Source organism: Sphaeramia orbicularis, chromosome 14 (assembly GCF_902148855.1).
Source record: "Sphaeramia orbicularis chromosome 14, fSphaOr1.1, whole genome shotgun sequence".
NCBI lineage: Eukaryota > Metazoa > Chordata > Actinopteri > Kurtiformes > Apogonidae > Sphaeramia > Sphaeramia orbicularis.
In genome coordinates, this window is record NC_043970.1 from 31647226 (window position 1) to 31670492 (window position 23267).

The window sequence follows — 23267 nt, forward strand, 5'->3', positions numbered from 1 at the left end:
ATTATACACTAATGGGAAATAGGCTCTGATATCCAAAAATATGGAGAATAGTTACTATTATTATTATTATTATTATTGCTTTGTGTAGGTTAATATGTAAAGTGCAATGTAAATCATACCAAACCAGCATTCTTCTGGTCCAACAGTTGGTCCCCAGCTGTCAAAGCATCCAAGTTCTGCTGTTTGATGAGCTCCTTGACTTCTTCATTGGGCAAGCTGATACGATAGTTGAAGTCTCCACACCAAAACACGTAGTCATGTGAGTACAGCAGGCGACCCTTGGGGACACAGTTGATGAGTTAATTGTGTATGAAGATAGCCACATGGTTTTTAATTTTAATTCAGTCAAATCACAGTTATTACCATTGGGAAGCTCAGTCTACGTGTGATCTCATTGTAGTCATCGTTCCTCTCCTTGACCTGTGATTGGCCAGCAGCAAAGTGGGAGCAGACGAAGCAGATGCTGGTGGTGTGGAACAGCAAGCGGATGGCCACACCACCTTTGTTGCCTGTGGCTCCACCCATTCCAGTTTTTACTGTATCTACAGCAACATCCCTGGAAAAGAGGAAACATAAATATTACATCTCTTCCTGCATCTTAATTTTGCCTTTCAAATGTAATTTCAGCAGGTGACAAAATAATACTGTGTCTATTATCGTATGTGATCACTCTACTCATTTTCAGTATATAATATAGTTGTATCCAATGATTCCTGATGTAAGTCCTACCTGATAAAGGGTGCGTGCTGCGGACGTATGAAAACAAACAGACACACTCCGACCAGTTGCTCTGAGGCTAACAGCACATATTTATGGTCCCGTGAGATGTTTTTTTGTAGCTCAGCTGCCCACAGTTTCTGGTTGGTCGTGCTGAGAAGAACACAGAGGTGTAGCAGAAAAAGAGTCAGTACTGTTCTTTAAGACATTGTCAACACACAAAAATCTGATCTTTATCTGGGTCAAATATTTACAAACACAGCATTTCAGGCTTTTACATGTTTCATGTTTGTCATTACTTATTTAATTAATGCATCTACTTCTTTTTTAGATCATCCTCTTTCTTTCTTAGCTTCAACAATGTTATTTTTCATGATACTGTCAGAGCCAGCTGGGTAAAGAAGAAGTATGTCCTTTTGCACAAAGGTCAATACCTCTGGTATGCTGTGAGCTGATGAAGACAGGTAAGTTATCTCAGTCTGGAATGTAGCACACATACCTGGCACTGACAATGTTTCCAGCGTTCAGTTCAACCATTTCCTCAAAACCAATTGCAAAGATATCTATAGGGTTGGCTTTGCTGTCTGTAAGGAGGAAAAACACACACTGTTCACAGGTACAGAAAATACAACTTTAGCTTAGATCCTAAGATTTATCTTTTGTTAAAGTTTACTGATAAGACTACGGTGTAGTACACACTTAGTATCAGCTCAGGGTTGTTTCAGCTAATGGTAGGTGGGTAGCTGCATGAGTAAGCAAGTGAATAAGTGAATAATTCTATCTTTAGAAGATAGGAATATTTCTTATTCACTCAGCATAAAGCCAAACCTATGCTCACTGTATCTTCAACTTCATTAGCTGTCTTATGCCAGATAATAGTACAGATAAATCATGACATACCCTGAAACTCAGGATGTCCTGCCTTCTTTGGAGCATCCAACAGCCAATCATTGAGTGTCTGGTTGCGAAAGGCGATGCTACGAAACTGTTTACCCCCGTTGACATTCCAGGTGCCAACACACACACGAATCTGCTTGGGCCTCGTGTATTTCTGGTAGCTTTGACACATTCCCAGCAATACTCTAGGGGAAGCTGCAGTACAGATGAAAATAAGATTAGAATGTTTACTGGTTGAGCATGCATGACTGAGGGAAATGTGGGATACAGGGAACAGAGTCAATGAGGGAACACCTAAGTAGAACAGATGACAAAAAATGTCCTAAAACATATAGGAAACTAACGAGAAAAATCCTCACTAGGGTACAGATAACATTCAGTCAACCTTGGTAATGGTTCATCTTTAGTGTGTAAAACTATGTTTTTTGCAGAATTTAGTGATTTCTTTGCTTTAATCACTATTGCAGGAGTTAGATGACATGCAAAAGGAAGATAAAACCACTACCAATGCTGAATAATAAATACACAAATGAATGAAAAACCAAAAACGAGCAGCGAATATGCATGATATAACAACAATGTGACAGGGGATGACGAGAACCCTCCACTGGGTGATTTCTAACAGTTACTGTACCTGATTGTAAGACCGGCTCAGTGACTAAGATTGTAGGCAAGAGCAGCAGGGAGAGAAGGGAGAGAGGGGTGGGTTAACCAGTGTTTCAGCAGATAATGTTAGCAGAGCAGTCAGACAGCTTTAATCTCACTGGGACAGAGAGCTGACACATAGGATGACACATCCTACTTGAAGCAGAGCAGACAAACTGCTGTGTTCTGTATTGTAGCTTCTGATTAATCAAGCTACAATAAAAAAAAATATGCACCTGAAATCTGAAAAGAAACTTTATCATAAGCATCCATGGAGTAAATAATTACCGTAAAGACTGGAAGTGGTGAGCAATGCCCGAGCTTTGTCTGCCAGATCGCTGTTGAGTGTGGAGCCCAGCCTGAGGATGTCTATAGCCTCCTGCTTGGAACTGTCAAAGAAGTTGTTCTGGATGGTTCTAGTCACAGAACGAGCTCCGTCTTTCAGCTTTCCAGCCTATAACACAGTCACATCAATAAAAAAAATTACAAACTAAAAAACATGCTGTATGCTTCCCACTCCAAACATGGGAAAGAATAAAGGAAAGAAACTTCAAAGATCCAAGAAGTATAAATGTTGGAAATAACTGAGGGATCAAAAGTCAGTCAAAATTTCATGACTGATGTGTGGTGTGGTGTCATTTGTTGCAGCATGTTAAATTTGATTGAATTTCAATGATGACAAAAGTGGAAAATTTAGGCAATGATTTGGCATAAAGGAAAGTTGTACTCAACAACACAGCACCAATGATTCATTTTTCTTGATATTTCTGTGGAGCAGGAGGGAAATCTCAATTTCGTATTCACGGGTAGTCAGGGTAACATTAACATCGCCAGGCTTCTTCGAGGGAAATACAATTTGCTTTAATGAAGAGTTCCCACCTACTCCATACTCCATCATGATCTGAACTGAACCCAGAGACACTGAAACCAATATTGCACCAGAAATAGACCCACGGCTCAACAATGACACCAACGGGGGGTATTTTCACTTACCACACAGGAAGAGAAGTCCAGAGGACAGCAGAAAGAGATAGCACACAGGGGTTAAGAAACTGAAGCACACAGTCCTGAACACACAGGTGATCATCTAGTCATGCAGAGCTCTGTTATCACATGCAGTTACCTTTTATATTTTAATTCTAATTTTTCTTTAAAGATTTTTAGCTTTTCTGTGCAGTGAACATTTTTCTGCATTTTGTAAGAGGATTTATGCTTTTATAGACTACATAATACTTCCAATATTACACTTTTCTAAACAAGCTTTAGCTTTAACTTAATAGTTATTTTGCATTTTGTGCTCTGAGCATGCTCAAACTTAGAAAACAGGGCATATCATTGAACTGTGTAGGGCTGGGTAATCATTTAAGTAAAACTGTGAACCATATATAACAATTAAGAGAATAAATTTGCCTTTTGTTACTGATGAGTAGAGCCTCGGTTTTGACCTGTTTAGTCACTTCTACACTAGAAAATGCCTTACAGGCACTTGTTAGAAATTTTAAATAAAAATCCACATAATGACAGCTGCTTGGGTTAATTCTTGATATAACCATAATAATAAACCACATTAGATGTCTCCTTATACAGTTTTCAGCATTATTTCTTTTTCATACCCAAACTAAATTTGTATTGTAATTGAAAGATCTCTAACTGAATAAATATTGAATCTAAATGAAAAATCGAATCAAAGTGGGACCTTGTCAGCTGCAATAAAACCAATTAAAGAAGTCAGTGGTGCCCTTCCCAACAATTCAGCATTACAGGCAGCTTCAAATACACATTATAGTGTAAACATTTTGCTTTGTGCCACTGTGAAATGTTTATTTAGTGTGGCTGTATTGTGTACCTTAGCCTTGCCGTCCAGTGCACCGGTGCCTGCATAGATCTTACTAACGGAGTCTCCATTCTGAGACCACATGGTACGGAAAACCTCCTGAAACCTAGCCACCAGCTGTGGTTTTTCAGTCAGACCCATTTCCTCGAGCTGCTTTGACAGCATCTAAGGAGAAGAGGTTCCAGAGAGACAGACAGAAGGAACAGACTAAGACAAAGTAAACACATATTTTGTAATAAAACAAAAGCAGACTGTATAGTATCAAACCTCGAGGGCAAAGAAGGCTTGAACACTGTTGGTTCTATCCAAACAGTCCAGACAGTTGGTCCTGATGGTCCCACTTTGAGTCCTAAATGAATGAGTCACAGTGTTAAGCAAAAATGAGAGTAACTGTGTCTCTCTTCCTGCCTTGAGCGACACATTAGTTACATTTCTCACCTGGTAATACCCGTCTCTCCTGAGTAGTAAAAGAACCCACACTCCTCTGTGAATTTGCTGAGCTGAGGTTTCAGGACACTGTGAAGTTTGTCTGCCTTGCCCCCTTTTACATTTTGGTGGTAGTCGAAGTTCACCATCTTTACGAATGATGCATGCTCCGATGCCTTCAGATGACTCTGAGAGTGACAGAGAAAAGGAGAGGGTTTATTTTTCAACAACTTAACCTACTTGCAAACATCAAGATGTGACAAATGATTCCACCTACTGCATCGAAGTATGACTTTTCTATTATTGATTCACATGATTACTCCAAGTCTCAGGAAATCTTTGTCATTATAATTATAAAGACTGTTTCCAGACTTGTAACCACTTTAACTATAAATTGTGTTTTATAAGCTAGGTTTGACATGACAGGTTGATTGACGAAACATTTTTTAGCTTTAATTTTTTCTGCCAGACAGATGAATTGGTGCTAACCTAGTGGACAACCTTTTGTACATCTTGATTGTTGGGAAAGCATGCACAGCAAACCCGATACAGAGCTCATAACAGGACTGTGGCTTTCTGACCGCTATTACAGAAGAAAATGTGGCCTGTGTCATAGTGCTGCCAATCTACCCACTCAAAGAATTCTTAAATACTGCTAGTGTGTGGGTTTGCACTCACAGGGAATAAAAGAAGCAGCTGTTTTGGTACATGATATATGCAGTCATTGCATACTGTATCGGTCAGTCTTTTTAATAAAAGATTAAACATAATTCTTCAATGTTAGAGGATATGAAGCTGTTACTCTCACCTGAAATGCTTTGCTGAGCATGTGTTCTCCTTCTTTACTCCCAAGAAGGTTGATGATCACCTGTTTCCCATACAGCCTCCGCAGAGCAGTGAAATGTCTAGAGAACACATACAAAGTTGTAAGAAAACAGATAATGGGATACATATTACTATAATAGTGTTCTTGTTTCCTACCGACCCCTTCAGGAATGTCAACAGAGGAATGTCTAAAGTTGAGTAATTTCCACAGGCACTAACATGTTTCAGTAACCTACTGAATCAAGTTACTACTAAAATGAACATCTGTGTATGTTCTTTACTGAACCATCTGGAACTGACAGTCTGCAGATGTCTGAGGTAGATGTAATTTTTTAAAATATGTTTTTTAAATTATGTTCATCAGTTCCTAATATAACATATTAAAAATAATGCTTTTACAATTGTGTTTTAGTTTTTGTGGTGCAAAAAATGCATATAACTGTAAATCCACCATAAATGGAAAAAATATGGTTAAAATTTAGTTTTGACTCAGTTATTTTTATTTATTTATTTTGCCATTGTGCCATTTCTGCCAATTTTTTAAAAATCCTATGAAGATCAAGGAACCTATACTGCATTCATGCTTGGAAGTTGGTGAACATGACTGCTCTGAGACTGAAATGGCAGCTACAAAAAGATAAGGATGGTGCCAGTTATGCCATTATCAAGGTGTGGCATGGAGATTAGGGTCATCTTTCCTCCAGGGGGCCTGGTTTTAGGCCTCAGCGACAACCCATTAAAGCCAAGTCTTTAAACAAAAAACACAATCCTTACCAATTCTAAAATGGTACTAGTCTGCTGAGGGAGGCAGAAGTGTATATCATTATATTATCAGTTTAAAAGTTAAGGCTGGAGCTGAGCGATAAGGCAAAAATACTGTACTGATATCTCGATATCCTTAAGAGAAATAGTTAAATAGAATACAATATATATGTGATACAGTGATATGCATTTTATTTGTAACACCAAAACAGGACATTGTTTGTGTTAATAGAAAAGACAGTTACCAAATGCACAGTCGAATGTGTATCTTACATTGTATTTCCTAAATGTTGCTAATTAAATTGTGTAATAATATTTAAAGACTATAGCATAATTTAAGTTTAAACATATTATTACATTATTACATACTGGATGTATGAGTTTGGCATTTAACGTGTTTATTTACAGCTCCCTTTTCTGAAAATAGCTAACTTATATGTCATTGTTTCTGGTTTAACAGATATAAGCCTGACGGTGTTTGTACAATGTGTCCTGCTGGGGTAAAGATGTGTTGTTACTGTCCTGCTATGTTGGTGTTGAATAAAGATAAAGTGCTCAAACAAAACTCAGAATGACGGGATAATGCGACCAGCAAGGAAATCAGAGTCACACTAGTAAATATCAGAAGAGTCTTTTAGTGTTCAGATGTATTTCACTAACTCTTCAAACTGAAACGGCTGTTATTTGAGGTGGTAACATGTTGCTGTGGTTGCAATTTTCTTGTGGTAAAATTTGCACAACACTGTGCTTGGAGGACGGTGGTCAAAGAAAGGAAAAGGTTACAAAAAGCAATGCACACGTTTTTAGGAACTAACAGGCCATTTTTCTCTGTTGTTGACTCAGTTTCATGAAAGAGGTCAAAGGTATTACAGAATGTGTCTGAGTTTGCACACACCAATAAGACAGAGAGGACAGAAAAAAGTGAGTTTTCTGTTCAGCTGCACCATTCTCCCCTGTGAAAACTGGTCACTTTAAAACATAACATAGGTAGTATGAAATAAAATGTATATTCAATACAACAAATACTGTATTTCAATAATATTGATATCCCACCCAGTCCTTGTTACAAGTTTCTACTAGAATTAAGTGAATAAAATTGTACAGTAGATTTTATTTCAACCTGTAATATGTTCATTCATGGGCCTGAAAAACCCCAATGAGAATGGAAACTGTTGAAGTTCTATGGGAAGACAAGACAAAAAAGTAAATTATGTGTTCACTTGTGACTAGATATGGATAGCTTTACTTTGTCAAGCAGAATAGGGCTTCAGTAGCCTCGTCTGATTTGGTGATTCATCATAGTTTTATCTGTGATTTTCGTACAGCTCAACTACTTACATTGTTTAATATTATGTATTTACAAAAAGTTCAAATTCATGTACAAAAATTCATTTTAAAATGTGCATGATTAAACTTAATAGCAAATTTAGAGTTATTGAGATTGCCATTCTGTTCTCTGCAATAAACTCCAGGGACACACTTCAATTAACATTTATTCTTTCAAGAGTCAGGATTTTTTTTTTTTAGCATGTTTTCCAAGCAGTGACTCAACAGAGACATAGCATTATAATGTCAAGTCCGAAGAGAAGTGGCAATCTATGTCAGGCCAGATGAAATCAAGGCGACACATACATGTTTACACACTTCAAAGATGATTTTAATTACCTTTCAAATGCTGGTGCATTTGCCTCAAATCCTCTAGAAAGTTTGACACGATGAGAGCCAACCTATAGGGCACAGACAGCCAAAGAAGACAAAGAAGATGCAAATTACAGTGTCCTTTGGAACAAACTAAATGGAACAAAACCAAAACACATATTGCAGATGGCCAGGAAACCTGGTGAAGAATGGATTTAGGACAGAACTTCAGGACAAAGTTTGAACTGTGGAAGTAAGACCTTTATAGTGGCAAAAAATGGCGCAGGACAAATTTCAACACAGGGACAGCGAAGGAAGATTTGGTCGTACAGACAACAGTGAGCAGCTAAGAAACCTTAATTTGAGGTCTTTACAATGTCTTCAGGTCATTCATAATTACTTCCCTACCGTGTGTCACTATTTTTCCTCCATTCTTTTATTCTGACAGTACAATGAATCACTATAAACCCACAGGAGCTTCACAGAGAAATAAAGAATGGCATCAGAGCAGCTAACACAGGATCAGCAAGACAAGTTTCCACTTGTTCCCTGGTTCATCTCTCCCTTTGGATACACATTTTCCCAGTTTCATTAATCTTCCTTTCCTCCTGTAGTAGGATTTAAATGCAATAAAAGAATGCCTTGTCCTATTCTATTTGCATGACACTCTGTACATTCCTCAACACACACATTCTTGTACTAACCAGTTACTCCCTAACACCCTACTGCTCTGCTCTGGAGATGATAATGCGTCCCCAGAGTGCAAGTCAACCATCACCTTCCTTGTCCCTTTTGTCCTTGTAGGGTCTTTCTCCTCCTTTCCAACAACTCCAGTTTTTTCACATTGTCTCTCCCCTTTCGTTGACTCATTTCTTTGAGTGTGTCTATGATCAGATGTTAGCAGGCCTGTGTTTGGCAAGACTAGACATTTTGCACCAAGCTACTGCCATTTTGTCACTCGTTCCTCTCTCTACTGTTGCAAGTCTATGCAATGCATAATTAATAACTTCCTGAGATGGCATCTGACAGGACTCAGGTTACAGGAGCATACCTAAGCCCAAAACCTACTTACATTCACCTCCTCCGGCTAAAAGTTAACCCATTTTACCTTCAACAAAACTTACACGTCAATAGTTTTTGTCTATACTTCCCTATATCAGTGAAAAACAGAGATAAGTGCTGCCATGCAGGATTGCTGTAAGTAGGACTATGATAATAACTTTTAAAGAAAACAATATGATTAACGCGAGATGTGATCACTTCCAAATAACATGTTTTCCTACTGATGCTACATTTACACAAATAACCATAAAAATGAGGGCAAATGTGTCATCAACCAAGAATCTAAGAGCTAATTAACAAACATAGAGAAGCCCTACAACTTAACTGATTTCCCTGTGGTATTTCATGATACTACACTACAATATCGCTCAAAAACTATGATCAAATATATTCACTAATGCTGCACTGCTCTGTAATTCCTCTTCTGGACAAAACTGCAGCTACCCTGCTCAGGGAATGGTTTAGAGTATGGTGAGGAGAAAGGAAGCCTACAAAGCCACAACTGGTCGAAGGGGCTAACAGCTAAAGCAATGCTGTAAAGCAGGAGGACTACAGTTTTGTCTGAAAACAACCCCAATCCCACCATCCTATGTTTGGAGCAAACCAAAGTAAAGGTGACCTGATATGTTCTTGGTTCCTTTGACACTTAAACATCTCATTCTACCATATTTATCAATTAATAGCCATCCAGTAGCCTAAGCAGCATCAGACCAAGTGAGTGACAAGTGGTTGGGGGGTGTTTTCAGACCAGGCTCTCACCTGACCAAAGATGTCTGGGAGCTGAGGAAAACAGAAAAATGCCCTTTACCAACTGCTACAACTATAAATAATGTCCCCCACATCTGATTCAATCCACCAGTCTGTGCAATGTCAGGACAAGGGCAGGAAAATCCCAGTAACATTATTTATGGTGTTGCAATTGAGGGCGGCCCTAATTCCTGCTGTAAATTTCCAGGATACTGGGATGAGTATTGTAACAGCAATATACATACGAGGGCCGTTCAATAAGTTCATGGCCTCACCCAGAAATACTGGTTGTTATAATACAGGATGTTACATTCTTTCGTGATGGGATAGTGATGCTTGAACATCGATGGAGCAAGTGCATTGCTGTAAATGGAGATTATGTTGAAAAATAAAATATAAATTATCAGTCTGTGTTGTTCTGTTCTGGGTGAGGCCATGAACTTATTGAACGGCCCTCGTAGATGGAAAGTGTTGTGGTTGACCTATGACATTGCACAGACAGTCCTATACGCAATAATGCCACGTTTCCACTACGTGGTACCAGCTCGACCAGACTCGACTCTGCCTTTTTTATATTTCCATTACAAAAAAGGATCTGGAATCTGGTACCCAGTACTAGTTTTTTGGTATCACCTCCGCCGAGCGCTGACCCATCGTTTTATTAAAAAAAAAAAAGATGCGGAAGTTTACAGTAAATATAGCAGTAGGTTAATCCACACGATGACAGCCCGCAAAACTACACCATGGTCGGTCGTGAAGATTCAGATGTAAAAATTCAGCATGAGCTTGACAAGACAACACACAACGAGCGAGTTTATCAGCAACTCTCTGAGCAGATGACACGGAAATAATGCGCTGCATTGCTATGACGTCCAGGTACTCTAAAGTTGGTAGTATCCTGTAATGGAAATGGTCTCCAGGAATAGGACCTGGTACCCGAGTCGAGCCAAGTCGAGTCAAGTCGAACCAGTTCCACGTAGTGGAAACACGGTACAAGATAGCACCAATACCAGCAGAGCCAAAAAGGGAAATGCACATTTGGAGAATTGAAATTGATTATACCAGATGGGGGTTCTCATCCAGTCCATTAGGGTGCCGACTCTCATTCAGTTGCAACAAAACACCCTTAATAGACTTTTTCTAAACACAGCACGGACAAAATATGTTAAAATAGACTAGATATTTGACATCCAGTGGTATGTACCTTGAGAATATGCATGTACATTGCTTAGAATTTTATATTTTGTATGAGATAAGTTATAATAAAATTGATTAATTTCAATTGCCAGACCTTTACATGGATTTTGAGGAGACTAACTACAGAGTTTTAGCAGTTTCTTTTTTTTTCTACACAAACACTGAAATTCATAAGACACATCACCAAATTAACACACTTCCTGAACATTCATTTCAGGGAGTTTACTTTCATTACCTGAATTCCTGGCTGTTCCCAGAAAAGTGGAATGGACCCACGGATTTGTATGAAGGACGAGACTTTATCATCCAAGAAAATAACCTGTTAGAGGAAAGAAAAAGCTTTGTTTAGCTCATTAGAAATACAGAAGTATTCCTGAAAACTGTGTATTTAAGAACTGAAAGAATCTAAATGGGGTGGACAATGCAGAAACATAATGAAAACCAAAAAGAACTAACAAATGGTTGTTCCTCTCTGTGTGAAAGGGAGGGGAAACACCTCTAGTAGTGTATAAACACATTATTACTAGCTTATTTGTATGGCTGACCTCTGGTCAGAATACCAAAAAGGAAGGAGAGTCTCAGAAGCAGTGTGGAGAGGCATTCACTGACTTTTCTGCGATTTTCAGTGAGACAATAAATTGCACTGTTGTTGATGTTGGTGTTGTTATATTGTAATTGTAGTAATTCAAGTCAGCATTCAAAGGGTAGCTTTATGAAATTATAAAAACAGTCAAAATGCATTTGCATGTTTTGACATGGAAATGTTTGGCCTCTAAATTCAACAAGGTTCACAACAAAATGATGTATGATCATCAGATTAACAGCCTTAACATAAACAGAAGTAGCCAAGTTCATACAGGCAGATTTGCATGTGTGCAGTATGCAAAGATGTTATAAGCATATTACAGCTTTTTGCATGACTGCCCACAGCTTTGTGCTTGTGAGGATATGACTGTTCATCAAACGAATCTCATGCATCTGCTGGATCAAACATTTTTCAAACACCAACCTATAGAGAGATTGTAAATCAAGATGAATGAAACTCTCAGATATTAGATTCACCTGTTCAGTCTCCACAAAGTTGGCCACCTGCCCATCATCATTTGTTCCCCTGACGTTGAATCGTGTGCCGGCTCTTTCTGAGCTGAGGCGGGAAAAGATGCAGGCCTTGGCCTGTTTGTGGCCTGCGTAGATGGTCCTGACCTCAACTCCACCACACATCAGCCTGAGCAACCAGTCATCACAGTTTACTCCGTAGTGTTTCAGGTGCAGGTGCAGTGATTGGTTCCTATTGGTTCATAAACACATTAAACAGTAGATGAGTGGAGCCAGTGGGCACATGACAACTTACACCTTGTTTCCAAATCACAAATAACAATTTTGTCCCAAATGGGAGACCATGCTGATTGCAGATCCTGTACTTAATTTTCATATATAATACTTCAAATATTTTAAAAACCACATGTGGTATTTTGAGCTGAACTGGTTAGTAATTTTAAAAAAAATAGGGATTTTTAATTAATTTTGAGGTATACTAAACATATTTAAAATCTGATTGTATACTTGTATAAGCTTGAATAGGAGGACTACAACTGAAGCAACCAAATATGTATGGCCTGCCAATAGTGATGAATATTAACATATAGACAGAATATCACTGAGGAACACTAGAACCTGTCTTCAGACATTATTTTCTATCTACTTGATCAAAGACATCTTAATCTTCAAAATCAACAGCCAATTAGTCTATCACGAAAACTGTGAGATGCCGACTTTGATTAGATTATACAGGTGTACACTTGATTATGTATATTAACTAATTCTGAGTCCCTATAAATGGAGTTTAGACATCGATAATGAATTAATTTAATGCATTTACCAGAAGAAGCGGTTGTCTGTAGTGTCTTCTAGGATCCGGCGATGTGCATTGAGACTCAGGTCCATGCTAATTCCAGTGGCAGACCAGGCAAAATAGAAATGCCCTGAGTTAAGGACCTTTCGCACCTCAGAGATCCGGTCCTCATCTCCTGGATCATTCTTCAGCGATATAAAGTCTGTTTGTGTGACTCTAAAGACCTCTGAATCCTGGACCTTCCCCACTGAGCTGCATCCTGTAACTACTACCAAGCTGTGAAGCATGGAGTCTCCTGCAGAAGAAAGGTGGAGAAAATGTACATATGAGCATCGAGAAATTATACATGGTATAATTATACAGAGAACAGGAAGGAAAAAAAGGTGTGGCAATAAAGAGGATGCATTTAATTATGAGAGGATACATAAAAACAAGAGGCTAGGTGAGAAACTGTTAACTAAACTTCCATGCCACTACTTTTAGGAAATCATCAGTCAATCTAAGACTAATGTTTAATCTTTAACAAAGCAATCCCTTTGTTGTGATAACAGAATCTGTCAAGGTCATGTAGAGGACAAGATAAAGCAGCTTATAAGTAAGCAGCAACAGAGCCACAAACAAGAGGAACTTCAGTCCAGTACATGGACAGTTTCTGAGAAACTTCAAAAACAAAGTACAATAAGTTGTGAATTAATTTTTATAACCTACCCAGGTTTAGGCGGAGCACACCCAGAATCCCATAAGCATCAACAATCCTGGTGTATGTGTTTTTAATTGCCTCCTTTTCTGCTGCAGCTAGAACACAAATAAAAGCAACACAATGTCACAATAATGCTGTTTATTGCTTTTCCTCAAATATCATGGTCAATGTAGCCAACTTTAGTGACCTTGGCACAACATAAAATGACAGTCATTATTTGATAATCAGGGATGTAATATAGTTCTACTGGAGCTGTACTATTTTTGCATCATTTCTTTCCAGGATGCAATATTGTTGAGTATACAAAGCATTCATCATTATAGTGCTATTAATCAAAAGGTCTTACACAAAACAGCAACAGCCCCTGATTCAAACATCAGGCATTCTTCTCTGGTCCTGGTTTCTACTATGACACTGTAGGGGGGTGGGTCCAACTTGTGGTAAATGCGATAACCTTTGCTGAAGGCCATTGTCGATCCAAGATAAAATAACCTATGTTGTGACCTGGAATAAAAGAGAAAATCAAGAAAGCACTTTTCAGCATCATTCATCACACACAAATGTGCAATTTGTAATCACATCTGTCATTTGATAATTACAAGAATATAATGCTGTATTGATATACTACTCAAGGAGAGCTGATCTGACTGTACCATATGAGTAGACATTTACAGTAATGGTTTCAAAGCAAGTGGATTATGATGGGCCTAATGTATGAACTGCAATACACGTCAAAACTTCAGAAGACACTGTATCAAAACTAGGAGATAAGATTATTATTATTACTAGTTTTGATTACTAATGAACTCCTTATCGGATATTATCATATTAGGCAACGGATATTTCGCGCAAGTGGGTATCTTGCGAAATCACACTTAATATACTATCCGTTACGGAATCTGTAGCCAAGCCAGACCCATATATATAGCTATCTAATTTGATATTACAGGTAGCTCTGAGTGGTTTAGGCCGTTTAGGCCAGGGTACTGAGGTATCATCCATCCCTGAACGGCCAGTCACGACTTATAATGCAACTGCAGCAGGCAACGCTAACGCTAACATTAATCCACCAGCTAGCTGTAAGCTACATTTTGTGTAACTGCTTGGTACCACGGGGAATGAAATAAACAATACAATAAAGCAAAACCAGCCTGATTTTTAGTCACTCTTGTTGCAACGCTAGCTTATGGTGTGGAGTTAATTAATCACAGGGATTGTTAAGACTCGTTAGCTTTCAAAGGGTATTTTGATGGTGGTACTAACGTTACCTGAATCCTCGGGATGGTAAGCTGTCATTAAGGGATACTTAAGTTTGAGTTATTTACCGAGCTAAAGCATATAAAGCCGAACATCTATGCGATGAAAACTATGGTCTTTAAAAAACAATTTAAGACGTCAATTAGATAGAGGAGGGATATTGTATTTCGCCTTACCGTCCTCCGCCGCCGGGATCTTACTTCGCTGCCTGTCACAACAAAATCCTTCCCGGTGCGAAGGTAAAATGGTACATTCCGACGCAAAGCACGTACTCTACGTTACCGTGGTATATCGAGCGATACAAGCGTTCGTTTAATTTTTTAAAATAATACATTGACTTTTTACACGTAAAAAAGCGTCCACTTTAATCCAAAACACTTTATTTTAGAAAAATCATAAACAGTCGGACACAAGAGGGGGAAAGTTGATCTCGTCCACTTTGACTAATGACTGACAGAATGTTCTATCCAATAGATGGGCACCTGGCATATCATGTTCCAATCATGTGTTACAAGGGGCGGGGCATTAGCATGACACTGCACTGCATCTCAACACATAAGACAGCCTGGACGCGAATCTCTAATTAAAAATATGGGACAAACTGTTCTTTAGAGATTACAATGTGATGCTAGCGACTTTTTAACAGGTAGGTAATCTTTCTCGCTTTTATTTGCATGTCGAGTCGCACAGTGAGACCAAGCTAATGTCTCTGTTACTGTCACATAGTTTGTGGAGCGTGTTTATGAAAACAGAAGGTGTAATGCAGGGTTATCTAACGGTGACACGTTGAATGTCAAACTAAGACACTGCAGTCGATAATGTTGTCCAAACTTGTCTTGAAATGATCGAATTGTAAGAATAACCAAACAAATGCGATCGATCATTCCACAAAGAAATGTTGACATGACTAGCATTTTGCACTATTTAAAAAGGAGGGCTGTAGATGTTGTTTCCATCTGTCTTGTTCCCAGGAGCTTAGTTACATTGCTCAAGGTTACAGTAAGAAATAAATGTATTATTAATTGTATTTTTGATTCCACTGTCTTAAAAGATCCAACTATAATGTCTTTTTATTATCTTTTTTTCTCCATGTAATATTGCAGGAATACAAAATGAAGGGACTCTTCCTTGTGGAGCCTGTGGTTGGCCTTTATGCTTTCTCCGCCTTTCTCATCTATCCCCTGGTGCAGCAGTATGTGTACCGAAGGCTCTGGCAGGAGCTGACAAACACCACCTACCCAGCATCTGACAATACCTCCAGGTGTACACCAAGCAACAGCACCAACCACTCGAGCTATCATGAGGTTAGTTATAAAAGTGACTAGGTGCAGGAAGAAAGTGCTGTATGGTTGAGTTAATCCAAGATGAATTGAGTATTTTTGATGAAAGATTTGCATTTGTTGTCTGGACTCTTTTTACATATTACTACTAAATTTACTTCCATCATCTCCTGTAACTGACCCAAGTCACTAACTATTTAAAAATGTATTCTCTTGAGACCCATCAATGCATTTTTGTCCTCTGTTGGGGATAATAGCTTTACTGAAACAACAAAACAAAAATGCTATCTACTGCAAGGGACATTCCATAAAAAAATAGAAGATATTGTTGCATCATACTGTTTACAATCAAGACAATTATTCTCAGTTATTGAGTGAAAAAAAGCCAAAATGTTTACTTTTCTCTGTCTCGGGACACATTAGCATGTAAAGTATGATTTGTTTAAGTATTATTTTTGCTTTAGAGAACTGGCTACTGATTACTGGCTATTGGTTACTTTTTAAGAGTAAGCTTGAGTAAACAGAAGTGAAAGCCACCAGGGAAAACATGCATGTATCTAATTCCCTCCCCTACACCTGTTACGGCACAGAAAACGATGCACTTCCTTTTTCCTTGAGCAAAACAACTTAGTCACAGTTGGTAATTTTTTTCCACCTTAACCTTGTTCTGCTGCAGGTGCACTGTTAATCATATTTAAACATGTATATTTAGTCATGTTCTGTCTTTCTGTGTTTCCAGGAAGTGCAGAGGCAGGCATCTCTCTTCTCCCTTTACACAGACCTCTTTTCCACAATACCTTCTCTGGTTGTCACCATCATGCTGGTGGCATATAGTGACCGTGGCGGGCGCAAGATTACCATCCTCATGCCCTTGATTGGCACATTGATCTACACCACATCCTTCCTGACAATTTCCTACTTTGAGCTGAATGTTTATTTGCTCATTGGCGCCTCACTTCTCAGTTCTCTGTGTGGGGGCTTGGGTACTTTTCTGGGAGGCTGCTTCGCCTATATAGCAGACCTGTGTGAGACTGATCGACAGAAGACGCTGCGCATGGCTGGACTGGATATGATTATTGGCCTGTTAGCAGGGATAGCATCCTTATCAACAGGCTATTTCCTGAGAGCTGCAGGATTTAACTGGCCTTTGCTGACCTCTGCTTTGTGTCAGTGTTTGGTTTTACTTTATGTAATTTTTATCCTAGAGGAAACTGTGAAGAAGGCTCCCACTGATGCCATTATCCTGGACGGGGCTCCCCAGGGCTCAGCTTTAAAACAGATGTTTTATGGAGTCTATCACCTGTTTGAAAGGGCCAGTAGCAAGAGTAGAACTGTTTTGGTTCTACTTATTCTCACATTCATCACCTTTGCATTTGCTGAATTTGGTGGCCTATCCATAGTGACGCTTTATGAGCTCAATGAACCCCTGTGTTGGTCTGAGATTTTGATTGGTTACGGCTCAGCACTATCCACCATTGCGTTCCTGACCAGTTTCCTGGGGTTGTCAGCATTCATGTACTGTGGTATGCCACAGCTCGTCATCGTCCTTGTGGGAATTCTGTCTTGTGCATCAGGCATGGTCCTGGTAGCTTTTGCTAACACCACTCTACTGATGTTTTTAGGTGAGAAAAACATTCACTACATCTGTACTGTTTAAACTAATGCTTATAAGATCTGATGTATTTCAACCATGATTAATTTATGGCCCAAGCCTTGATTAATAGCACTCACGAATATCCTTCATTTTGCCCATTTGTTAGAAAATATCAACAGTGATGAGATTCATTTTAGATAATTTTCTGTATTGCATGTACAGGGGTTGGACAAAATAATGGAAACACCTTCACCTCAAGATGATAATGCCCCAATCCATACAGCTAGAATTGTTAAAGAATGGCATGAGGAACATTCTAATGAAGTTGAGCATCTCGTATGGCCGGCACAGTCCCCAGACCTCAACATTATTGAGCATTTATGGTCAGTTTTAGAGATTCAAGTAAGACGTCGATTTCCACCGCCATCGTCTCTAAAAGAGTTGGAGGGTATTCTAACTGAAGAACGGCTTAAAATTCCTTTGGAAACAATTCACAAGTTGTATGAATCAATACCTCGGAGAATTGAGGCTGTAATTGCCGCAAAAGGCAACCTACACCATATTAACTTATATTTTGTTGATTTTTTAAGGTGTTTCCATTATTTTGTCCAACCCCTGTAGTTGATTGAAATCCAATTGGCTATCTATGAATAAATGTTTCAAGTAATATGTGTGTAAAAATAATGCTAATGAAAATAAGTTGTAAAATATTACATTATGGTCTAAATTACATAATCGAACATAGACATGCTGCACCATTTACATATTTACAAAATCTACCAATTTTAGTCCTAAATATTAATATTTGGGCTTTATTCTGGATCTTATAATCTACTGTACACTGATAATAAAAGTACTGTCACTGCATTTTTTTATCACTATGTCACATTGTGTTTCATGCATATTGTTTTGTTAATCAATGTCTGTCCTCTATTATTTTTTTTCACTATAGCAAGAATACCAATGCTCTTCACTATCATGCCTTTCCCTGTCCTGCGCTCCATGATGTCAAAGATTGTTTCAAAGTCTGAACAGGGTAAGTGGTTCAGGGCCGTACAAGCACAAATAACTGTTTTTTTCCCCATGTTTGTAGAGTCGGAGTCCACCGAGACTTTGCCTGTTCAGCAATCTTGAAGTGCACTTCAGTACAAAGCACTTAGAGATTCACTGGCTCAGAGTAACAAGTGCACTTGAAATAAAACTCTGGTTTTGTTAGTCATTGTTGAGTAAAAATTGCACTTCTATTTGTAGCCTGTACTGTCTGAGTTACCTTAATTTATAACTCATTCTAAATTGTTTTCTTGTGTCTGTTTTTTTTCCAGGAGCGCTGTTTGCCTGTGTTTCCTGTCTGGATAGTTTAACCAGCAGTGTGGCAGTTGCTGTCTTTAACAGTGTCTATGCTGCTACAGTGACATGGTTTCCTGGATTTATTTTCTTGTTGGCTGCAGGACTCTTTGCAATCCCACTGACATTTCTAGGGTAAGCCAGTACAGATAATAGTGCATCAGAATGAGCTCTATTCACCAAGTATGTAAACGCATACAAGGAACTCTCTGCTGGCAGTTGTCTGTCTAGTACAAATAAATAAAATATGTAAGAAAAAGTTAAATAAGAAACTCTATGTACACTACGTATAAAGTGTTTATACATAAAAACAGAGGTATCTACATACATACAATACATATAAATGCCCCAATGGTTGTCATACTTGCAGTCTGTTTTTGAAAATGCTAAATTTTCAGATTCCAACTGGTCTCCATTTTAATATGCTATGTACGTAGATATGCTTCAATTCTAGAGCTGTACTCTAAAGGTCAGGTTGCATTACAAACTATTAATATCTTTTTTTCTATGAAAGTGCTGACTAAGTTTGCTGAACAAAAAAAGAAATGTGGCTTATTGAAGTACCAAGAAGATGAGAACACTCAGTTCTGCTTTCTTAAAGCATTACATTCAGCTTCCCCAACAAATGGGTTTGCTTTTTATAAAATAATATAAATCGCACAATTTTTGTCTTTGTATTTTGAATAATACACAACAATACACAATACTGGAGCTTGGTTAGAGTTGTAGTACATAATCCTTATCTGAGTACACTGATGCACAGTGACTCTTAACATTTTTTATTCGCCTGACTTGACAAAGTAGTGGTGCTGAGTCAGTCTGTTTGAAGTAGCATGAAACATAATATTCAGTGGAGTCACATGCTCCGCCTCATCTGTTACATATGGGATGTTACAAAAGAAGTTTATTGCTTCAGCACTTTTTCTTCCAACTGCCTTTGCTTGTACACTACCTATGTTAAAGAGTTTCACCAAGCAGTTGGATCCAAAGCTTTTCTTTTGCTAATGTACTGTTGCTGAAAAAATTATTAGACCATCAAAAGTCATCAAAAACAATAGTTATGCAATCTAGCACTAACTCCAGTATGTGTGTGTGCGCGCGCGCGTGTGTGTGCGCATGTATGTACGGAGCTGGGCCAGAGCTGGACCATTTCTGTAGAAGATTCGTTTTGCGGAGCAGTATCTGTTTTGGCCTTTGGCGTTTGGACACTGGGACGGATCTGCCAAGCGGTTTCAGGCCGAGTCGGTCAGCGATTCTGTTCCAGATCCGTCCCAGTGTCTCTTTGCTATCTGGGGTGACTAAAACAGACAGAAAAGAAAACATGGAATGCCTAAAAGCACTGTTTTTGGCAGTACAATGCCATAGTTATTGATGTAAGAACTGAAGTGATTTTGGTTATTATCAAGAAAATATGGAAAATGGTTAGATATCAGCTCTGAAATTAAACTCTTATGAGCTATTTTTATTGTTATCATTATATTTGTCCAAACAAATGTACCTTTAGTTGTACCAGGCATTAAAATGAACAAGAAATTGAAGAAAACATGGGGTGGTCTAATAATTTTTTCCATGACTGTATTGTAAAGCCTGGCTAATGCAATGGTGCATTTAGCTACCTTTTAAAGATGCTCAAGTAAAAGTGTCATTCCACTGAATATGTATGCTCAAGCAATTTTAGATGTTGTTATTATTTTTTAATACTTTTAATAATTTTCATGTTTATTTTACCTTTTTGATTTAGGGAAAATACACTGTTACATTTAATTTGACATTAATGGTACATTAGAACAATAAATTTGCCTTAGACTTTGACAAACTGCTTCAAAATATATGTTTTAGTGTTTTGTTTAGTGTGTGTATGTTTTGAAAAACACATAGGAAAGTCCAACCCGAAGGAAAGCTCACATAGTTATATATTTTTTTTAAAAAAAGCTATTGTTTAGTTGTTGTTGGTTGAGATGAAACTGAATCTGTTTTTTGTTTCCCTCTCTTCCATCTGTTTTCTATGTTTCAGGGTGTTGGGTGTAATAGGACTGGATGTTTCCACAGAGGTCGAAGAGTCAGAGCCGCCGAACTCAGGAGAGGAGAAGCTTGCTGAAGATCAGAATGACAACGGACGTCTTTTGATCTGAACCACACAGGCACTGCCAAAACTAGCCAGCACTTTGTTAAAGCTTTCTTTAGTCATTCAGTTTGAATTACCATTCCCAAAAATACCTCAGTGACTCTTGTTTTCAGGCTTTCATTGTAGCAAGTAAATAATGCAGGTTACAGAAATATTTCTCTATTAGAATTAAGGGAAACTGATTCTAATTGAAGTTTTTGGACTGTTTTAGTAAAGGGATATGTTTAAACTTTGATAAACTTTAAATATCTTTAATTTGGAAATATAGATGCATTTTTATACAGACGTACCTCAGAGCGCCTTTACTGTGACATAATGTACTAATATGCTCAAAGGAATATTAGGGGTTTTTGTATACTGTGTGATATGAATTATTTTCTTTTTTCTCTGTATATATCTTTCTTAATGATCTGTGTTTGTTGCTCTTTCACATGCTCTCATATCAAGTAAGAAACCAAATATGCAGTGATATGCACTTATTTTTAAGTATGAAAAGTGAAGCCCAAGTGTATTCTCAAGAAAACCACTGGGGAGTTTTTTTGTAAGAAATAAGGTTTTTGTTTACGTCCAACAAATGATCAGAATACAAATGGGAAACAGCAGTTGATCAAATGACACCAAGTTACGATTTAAGGTTTTTCACACAAACCTCAAAGGAGTTTCATGTTCTGTCTTTGAAATGGTGTTTTACTCATTTAAATAACAGAAGAACCCTGTACTTTTCATGCTGGCCACTAGGTGTCACACATGCTTCACACTGAACTAAAATATCTTTAGCCATAGGTCTATTGGTCTAATTTAATTGCCAGTATGTCATTGCTTTTCCACAGGTAACAAAGGGACTTTTGACACAAATTAGACCTTCATTATGTTCTCCAAAACAAGAAAACTCTTATTTTGTGCCTAAATAATGGAAATATCCCATCTATAAGCTAAAGATCTATTAATATGTAAAAAAAAAAAAAAAAAAAAAAAATTGTGGTTGTGATTTTTTTTTGATTAAAGTAAGCTAAAAAAAAACAAAAACAACCTTGTTTCCATGAATACATGCCCCAAACACTTCATCATTTAAACTTAACAGTTTCTTTTGCTTTCCAGTCCAAAGTTGTTTTATTTTCCTGTCCTGAATTTTCCACTTCCCACCTCCTGTCTTTGTCCTTTTACAGAGAAGGGGTGTTAGCGTGCACATGGATCTATGCGGAGGTATTTTTCTTAGACTCGCCCTGTCTCTGGGAGAAAAGTGAGATTCTAGTCTTTGAGCATGCAAATAGTGTGTGTCATACGGATGATGAATGGTCATCAGAAATCCAGGCACTGATCCCATCAGATTGCATGGCTGCTTAGCTACAGGACCACTGGGTTGGTATGGTAACAGAGAAGTATGTAAGCAATGTCTGCCATCGTAAAAGATGAATGAGATGGCTGAGATGTAATACAATTCCCCCACATGAATCTGCATCAAATACGCTACGTGAAATAAAATTAGACACACACATGATGCTTCACAGGGTAACGATATCAGATTTGAGCTGGAGATGTTTGTAGTTATTGGTTTGCTTTTGCTGACAAGTGATTCTGTTTGTTCAAGTCAACTGTTATAGTAAACTGCATTGAATGTGACTTAAACAGTAGCTGTGAAAGAAGTTAGAAGTGGTGTGATGGACATGGTGCTCTTTAACTATTACTTTTGTGAAAATTAAAAAAATATATATTATGCATCAAGGTGAATTAAGTTACCATATTTGGCTCCTTACCCATAAGTGGTAAAAAAAAAAAAATCAAGAAGTATATATGAAAAATGCAAGAAAAACACACGTAATGTGAAAGGAACATGTATTTTAGAACATTAGAACATCACCTTTAGAACATTCCAACAACATAAATGCTGATCCAGACCCCTGTCAACATCCACATTATCCCTTTGAACGTCGTTCCTTACATTAGTACCATTACTTCATGGTACTGAACAAAGCAGTTACACTCACTGTTCATGCAGAGGTGGACCTTACAGACTCTGTAGACCACATTAGACCTGAGACTGTTGACTCACTGTCCTCACTGTAACTGTTGCTGTCACTGTCTTGTAATGCATGCGGAAATTCCCAAAAATAGTCACTTGCCCAATAAAGGGTTAAATAAGGACCAAACTGGTTCCAAGTAAAAGCCTGTAGTAAACCTCCTTACTCACAAATGGAAGAAAATTGTTTCTTTTGAACACTGTTGTAGTAGAAACATGCCAGTGAAAGTGTGTGCAATTTCCTTTTTTTACTTAAACAGCACGTCAGTTTGAATTGGCTTCGTGCACGGAAACCCAAATGACGTCGGATCATAATGTGTAGTTATTTGATTTCCATCCTCAGTTCTT

General features: G+C 38.1%; 2 protein-coding genes across 14 annotated transcripts in view; one reads left to right on the plus strand and one right to left on the minus strand.

The window, feature by feature from the left end:
• The window catches only part of synj1 (synaptojanin 1), a 28765-nt gene extending 13903 nt beyond the window's left edge, over window positions 1-14862 (minus strand). For 8 of the 13 annotated variants that reach the window (XM_030154722.1, XM_030154714.1, XM_030154723.1 and 5 more), the window contains exons 1-19: window positions 14736-14862; window positions 13649-13806; window positions 13311-13397; window positions 12630-12897; window positions 11813-12038; window positions 10986-11069; window positions 9566-9586; window positions 7772-7833; window positions 5328-5424; window positions 4532-4707; window positions 4361-4442; window positions 4106-4258; window positions 2548-2713; window positions 2249-2272; window positions 1618-1809; window positions 1217-1301; window positions 730-870; window positions 364-556; window positions 120-278 (exon numbers count right to left, since the gene is read on the minus strand). In XM_030154722.1, the coding sequence (XP_030010582.1) occupies window positions 120-278; window positions 364-556; window positions 730-870; window positions 1217-1301; window positions 1618-1809; window positions 2249-2272; window positions 2548-2713; window positions 4106-4258; window positions 4361-4442; window positions 4532-4707; window positions 5328-5424; window positions 7772-7833; window positions 9566-9586; window positions 10986-11069; window positions 11813-12038; window positions 12630-12897; window positions 13311-13397; window positions 13649-13772 (2340 nt within the window). In that variant the 5' untranslated portion in view covers window positions 13773-13806; window positions 14736-14862. The remainder of the gene's footprint in view (window positions 1-119; window positions 279-363; window positions 557-729; window positions 871-1216; window positions 1302-1617; window positions 1810-2248; window positions 2273-2547; window positions 2714-4105; window positions 4259-4360; window positions 4443-4531; window positions 4708-5327; window positions 5425-7771; window positions 7834-9565; window positions 9587-10985; window positions 11070-11812; window positions 12039-12629; window positions 12898-13310; window positions 13398-13648; window positions 13807-14735) is intronic. The other 5 variants (XM_030154724.1, XM_030154721.1, XM_030154713.1 and 2 more) reach the window with 4 other exon arrangements.
• Window positions 14863-15086: 224 nt separating this feature from the next.
• Window positions 15087-21899, plus strand: LOC115433351 (solute carrier family 46 member 3). Its single transcript, XM_030154706.1, has 6 exons — window positions 15087-15205; window positions 15663-15863; window positions 16579-17461; window positions 18386-18469; window positions 18756-18912; window positions 20792-21899. Exons 2-6 carry the CDS (start codon window positions 15672-15674, stop codon window positions 20907-20909), a joined length of 1434 nt encoding a protein of 477 aa, XP_030010566.1. The 5' UTR covers window positions 15087-15205; window positions 15663-15671; the 3' UTR covers window positions 20910-21899.
• The last annotated feature ends 1368 nt before the right edge of the window (window positions 21900-23267 follow it).

Excerpts from the sequence above, each read along its gene's own strand:
- LOC115433351 (XM_030154706.1), top strand. The coding sequence starts at position 15,672 with ATGAAGGGACTCTTCCTTGTGGAGCCTGTGGTTGGCCTTTATGCTTTC. Across the intron at positions 15,864-16,578 it reads ACCACTCGAGCTATCATGAG|GAAGTGCAGAGGCAGGCATC; the intron begins GTTAGTTATAAA and ends CTGTGTTTCCAG. Across the intron at positions 18,913-20,791 it reads ATCCCACTGACATTTCTAGG|GGTGTTGGGTGTAATAGGAC; the intron begins GTAAGCCAGTAC and ends TCTATGTTTCAG.